General features: G+C 25.4%; 1 protein-coding gene across 1 annotated transcript in view; it reads right to left on the bottom strand.

Moving 5' to 3' along the window:
- LOC105135175 (protein trichome birefringence-like 39) overlaps window positions 1-4,057 on the bottom strand; it is a 10,388-nt gene extending 6,331 nt beyond the window's left edge. Inside the window, exons 1-4 of the mRNA XM_011039928.1 lie at window positions 3,989-4,057; window positions 1,113-1,291; window positions 869-1,027; window positions 16-124 (exon numbers count right to left, since the gene is read on the bottom strand). Coding sequence (XP_011038230.1) covers window positions 16-124; window positions 869-1,027; window positions 1,113-1,291; window positions 3,989-4,057 — 516 coding nt within the window. The remainder of the gene's footprint in view (window positions 1-15; window positions 125-868; window positions 1,028-1,112; window positions 1,292-3,988) is intronic.
- Between the last annotated feature and the right edge of the window lie 2,413 nt (window positions 4,058-6,470).

Genomic DNA, 6,470 nt, shown 5'->3' with positions numbered 1-6,470 from the left:
AAACCTGCTGAAGACCTTGTTAACCACCACCCATTCCAACGGCATCCCTGCTGGGTACCTTGTTCCAAAGAACGGTTGTGTCTCACTGGCACATGACTTTGATGGCTCCATCCAATCCCTGCCCCTGTTTTGAAAGGATCACGTCGATAAATACACTGACATAGCTGTTAACATATGAATCTATTTACTCTTACAGTAGCATGTTTACTCTATCTACATGTTCGTACATTTGTAAATATATATTTATATAGGATAATATAAATTATATTTTAAAAACTTATTTAAAAATTTAAGTTTTTGAATTGAATTAATTTTTTAACATTATATCATAGCATTGATGACTACACAATCACGAATTTAAATTTTATTATTTTTATTTATTTGATAAAAATTAAACACATAATGATACAAGTCTGTGCAAGTTTCAACATCAAAACACTTTCACTTGAGAAAATATGTTAAAAAATAATATAAATCATATCTTAGAATATCATTTAAAAATTTAAGATTTTAAATTAAGATAATTTTTTGATATAATATTAAAGTCTTGATTATTAAGTGATCATGGGTTTAAATTTCACCATTATCAATTATTTGATAATAAAAATTAAACATATGATAATATGGATTTATATAAATTTTAAATTTAAAAAACTAAAAAAAAAATTATTCGAGAGAGTATTAAAAAATAATGAATATAAATTATATTTTAAAACATATTTATCGGTTAACATTTCAATATAGAAACATGTATAATGCAAAGAAACCTATGTTATTCTCCATTACCAGAATCAAAAACATAGTTGGAAAGTAAACCTAGCTAATTACACGAATAAAAAGAGAGGATGAACAGGAGAAGTTTGCTTACTCGTAATGAGTGGGAGAAATGTCCTGGAAGAAGACTTTGGTTCTAGAAGGATCAACATATCGGTTGACCCATCGAGCCCATGTGGTTAGTCCCTTGTAGAAAGCAATTAGACGGTTCATGTTTTTGTACAATTTATTCCCTTCTTGGATGTAATCCCATCTGCAAATTATATAAATATTATATCAGCCATGCTGTGATTTCTTTTATATATATGAAAATATGAGGAATGGGGTTGCGCACGTACGGCTGAGATCTTCCTGAATGAGTCCACCAATGCCAGCTGTTGAAGATCAACATGTCCATGCCTCGCCATGCCTTGCCATTGCGTATCGTGTCGAGCTTCAAGATCCGTCCTGCCTTGTTATCATTGACAAGATCTACCAGGAATGGTGTCCGATATAGTAGTATCTTGACTCCGTATTCCTGCTCAAGAAAGCACAGGCAAGCCCTTTAATTTATAGCTAACTTTAATCTTTATTTATTTTTATAATATTTAAATATGTTAATATGAATATTTTTTATTTTTTAAAATTTATTAACACAAAAGGGTGTGCTTATATGATTAGAACTCTATTTTTATATTTTTAGTGTGAAAATATAATATTTTCTAAATTGTTTTTCATTTTGAAACACATTAAAATAATATTTTTATTTTAAAAAACATCAAAATAATCTAAAATTATAAAAAAAAATAATTTAAAATAAAAATATAAAAAATTACTAAACACAATATCAAACATTACTTGTAAAAGTAAGAAAAAGTAGGTAGACTAGAAGAGAATGAAATAATACTTTTTAAGTGGTAGAAAAAAATGACAGCAACTTGGCACGTAACCAAGTTTCTACTATGCCATCTGCAGGCCACACTTCAGATTTTAGAAAGTCAACTAAACTCCGAAGATTTTTTTTTATTTTTTCAGAAGAAAACAACAAATCAAGAGACAAAAATAAAAATTATTACGAGAATGTTGAAATTTCCAACATGACAGCAATCTTTATTCAAAAATGGATTTGTATAAAACAGTGTAAAAAATAAAAAATCAAATCCAAGAGTGTTATAGTCATGGGCTTTTGCTGGTATTCGTGGTAACTGTTATTATTATTAGAGATTTGTTTTGGTAAACTTTTAAATAATTTTTTATATTATTTAAATTATTTTATTTTTAATATCAATACATTAAAATTATAATTAATGAAATAATATAAATTTAATAATTCTTTCAAATAAAATATGCTGTCAAAATATATAGAAAAAAATGACAGCAACTTGGCACGTAACCAAGTTTCTACTATGCCATCTGCAGGCCACACTTCAGATTTTAGAAAGTCAACTAAACTCCGAAGATTTTTTTTTATTTTTTCAGAAGAAAACAACAAATCAAGAGACAAAAATAAAAATTATTACGAGAATGTTGAAATTTCCAACATGACAGCAATCTTTATTCAAAAATGGATTTGTATAAAACAGTGTAAAAAATAAAAAATCAAATCCAAGAGTGTTATAGTCATGGGCTTTTGCTGGTATTCGTGGTAACTGTTATTATTATTAGAGATTTGTTTTGGTAAACTTTTAAATAATTTTTTATATTAAAATATATAAATTATTTTTAATATCAATACATTAAAATAATTTAAAAATAATAAAAATATATTAATTTAAAATAAATTTCAAAAATATTTTTAAAAAACAAAAATAAACCAGTTTAAACCTCCTAAACCTTCAAATGATGCCATGTGATACCTTACATGTATATGCAAAGATGATTAAAAAAATAGATTTATCGGAGTAATAATTATTTAGTTAGTGTGCTTTACTCAAAAGAAAAGATAATTATCCTGCTTGTAATTATGTTTCAAATAGGGTTTTAATAAAATTAAAAATAATAATTTTTTTTATTATTTTATTATTTTAATATGCTGATATAAAAAATAATTTTTAAAATGAAAAAAATAGATTTTTAATATATTTTTAAATAAAAAATATTTTAAAAAAATATTACTACAGCACGAAACAATATAATTAGAGATTGCTGCCATTTTTCTTTAGCTTTTACAAAACAGTTTGAAAGGTTTAAGGGCATTTCTATATTGGGTAGGAGACAACATTCCATTCCAAAAGGCAAAGAAGACAATGAGCCATTGGTTAATCAAGCACTTTAAGGTTACTGCTAACAGAGGTAACTTTCTGCGCTCACAAGTATTGGCTGGAAAATAATTAAAAAAAAAAGAGAGGAAGAAATCTATCAATCAAGTTCAGATGCTTCGTTTAATCTAAAAAATATTATATTGACTTTTCTGCCATCGTGGACACCAATTTCTGCAAAAGAATTTGGTCTAAATATTGTGTTTTTTTAAAAAAAAATTGTTTGAAAATAATTTTTTATTTATTTAATAAAAATTAAACACATAGTAATACAAGTCTATGCAAGTTTCAACATCAAAGAACTTTTACTTGAGGAGATATGTTAAAAAATAATATAAATCATATCTTAGAATATTATTTAAAAATTTAAGATTTTAAATTGAGATAATTTTTTGATATAATATTAAAACCTTAATTATTAAGTGATCATGAGTTTAAATTTCACCGTTATCAATTATTTGATAATAAAAATTAAATATATGATAATATGGATTTATATAAATTTTAAATTTAAAAAATTCAAAAAAAAAATTATGCGAGAGAGTATTAAAAAATAATGAATATAAATTATATTTTAAAACATATTTATCGGTTAACATTTCAATATAGAAACATGTATAATGCAAAGAAACCTATGTTATTCTCCATTACCAGAATCAAAAACATAGTTGGAAAGTAAACCTAGCTAATTACACGAATAAAAAGAGAGGATGAACAGGAGAAGTTTGCTTACTCGTAATGAGTGGGAGAAATGTCCTGGAAGAAGACTTTGGTTCTAGAAGGATCAACATATCGGTTGACCCATCGAGCCCATGTGGTTAGTCCCTTGTAGAAAGCAATTAGACGGTTCATGTTTTTGTACAATTTATTCCCTTCTTGGATGTAATCCCATCTGCAAATTATATAAATATTATATCAGCCATGCTGTGATTTCTTTTATATATATGAAAATATGAGGAATGGGGTTGCGCACGTACGGCTGAGATCTTCCTGAATGAGTCCACCAATGCCAGCTGTTGAAGATCAACATGTCCATGCCTCGCCATGCCTTGCCATTGCGTATCGTGTCGAGCTTCAAGATCCGTCCTGCCTTGTTATCATTGACAAGATCTACCAGGAATGGTGTCCGATATAGTAGTATCTTGACTCCGTATTCCTGCTCAAGAAAGCACAGGCAAGCCCTTTAATTTATAGCTAACTTTAATCTTTATTTATTTTTATAATATTTTAATATGATAATATGAAAATTTTTTATTTTTTAAAATTTATTAACACAAAGGGTGTGCCTATATGATTAGAACTCTATTTTTATATTTTTAGTGTGAAAATATAATATTTTCTAAATTGTTTTTCATTTTGAAACACATTAAAATAATATTTTTATTTTAAAAAACATCAAAATAATCTAAAATTATAAAAAAAAATAATTTAAAATAAAAATATAAAAAATTACTAAACACAATATCAAACATTACTTGTAAAAGTAAGAAAAAGTAGGTAGACTAGAAGAGAATGAAATAATACTTTTTAAGTGGGTTTGGAAAATCCCAGTAGAGCTTGGCAGGTGAGATTGAAAGGGATATTAGAACGGATTGTTCAAACATTTTGGATATTAAACTCGAAAATCAACTAGGAAGTCTAGAAAATGACAAGAGAATATAGACAATTAGAGGATTATTATATATTATCCATATAGTTAACAGTCGTTTTTAATAAAATAAAATGGTGTACAGTATTTGCCACATTACAAGATTATTACTTGGAAAAAAAGCAGTATAAAAAGAGAATTTATTAATATTGTACTCCGTGTTTAAGAGTATTTTTATTTAAAAATATATTAAAATAATTTATTTTTAATTATTTTATTTTTAATATCAATATATTAAAATTATAATTAATGAAATAATATAAATTTAATAATTATTTCAAATAAAATATGCTTTTAAAATATATAGCAAACAATAAGCTACTCAATTACAACTTGGCACGTAACTAAGTTTCTGCTATCCCATACACTTCAGATTTTAAAAAGTCAACTGAACTCCGAAGACTTTTTTATTTTTTCAGAAGAAAATAACAAATCAAGAGACAAAAAAAAAAATTATTACGAGAATGTTGAAATTTCCAACATGACAGCTATCTTTATTCAAAAATGGATTTGTATAAAACAGTGTAAAAAATAAAAAAATCAAATCCAAGAGTGTTATAGTCATGGGCTTTTGCTGGTATTGTAGTAACTCCTGTTATCATTACGAGTATTTGTTTTGAAGTGTGATTTTAATTTTTTTAAATAATTTTTTATATTAAAATATATATAAATTATTTTTTATTTTAAAAATTTATTTTTAATATCAACACATCAAAATAATTTAAAAATACTAAAAATATATTAATTTAAAATAACTTAAAAAAAATTTCAAATTTCTTTTTAAAAAACATAAACAAACAGGCCTAAACCTTCAAATGATGACATGCCTCTTATAACTTACTTGTATATGTAAAGATGATAATAATAATAATAATAAAAAAAAAAGATAAATTTATTTGAGTAATAATTATTTAGTTAGTAGGCTTTACTTAAAAAAAAGATAATTATCCTGCTTGTAATTAAGTTTCAAATAGAGTTTTAATAAAATTTAAAAATTTAAATTCTTTGTTATTATTTTAATATGCTGATATATAAAATTATTTTTTAAAATAAAAAAATAGAATGTTAATATATTTTTAAATAAAAATATATTTTAAAAAAATATTACTAAAGTACGAAACAATATAATTAGAGATTGCTGTCATTTTTCTTTAGCGTTTACAAAAACAGTTTGAAAGGTTTAAGGGCATTTCTATATTGGGTAGAGACAACATTCCATTCGAAAAGGCAAAGAAGACAATGATCCATTGGTTAATCAAGCACTTTAAGGTTACTGCTAAAAGAGTTAACTTTCTGCGCTCACAAGTAATTGGGTGGAAAATAATTAAAAAAAGAAGAAGAAGAAATAAATCTATCAATCAAGTTCAGATGCTTGGTTTAATCTAAAAAATATTATATTGACTTTTCTGCCATCGTGGACACCAATTTCTGCAAAAGAATTTGGTCTAAATATTGTGTTTTTTAAAAAAAATTTGTTTGAAAACAAGTTTTTTTATTTTTAACATTAAATCATTAAAAAAATACCTAAAAATATAAATTTAATATATTTTTTTAAATTAAAACACACCCCGAAAACAAAACAAAATCCTAGATACTTCCAAACCCGCTCGATAGATCTAGCTCTTTTAAATTTGAAGCATTTATTACAGCACAAGGATCACATGTAACCGGCAAATTCACAGAAAAAGCCTACCACCGCCACCAATCACGCTCCTGTTTTAACGCTGAAAACGCCACGCACGCAGACCAACTAAAAATAAAGTAGCAAAAACTGGGACTGGAAATAGAGGAATTTAAATGAAGCAATAAAA

Source organism: Populus euphratica, unplaced genomic scaffold, assembly GCF_000495115.2.
Source record: "Populus euphratica unplaced genomic scaffold, PopEup_1.0 scaffold55.1, whole genome shotgun sequence".
In the NCBI taxonomy this organism is placed as follows: Eukaryota; Viridiplantae; Streptophyta; class Magnoliopsida; order Malpighiales; family Salicaceae; genus Populus; species Populus euphratica.
The sequence above is the reverse complement of the archived record's forward strand: the minus strand, read 5'-3'. Positions and strand labels throughout refer to the sequence as shown.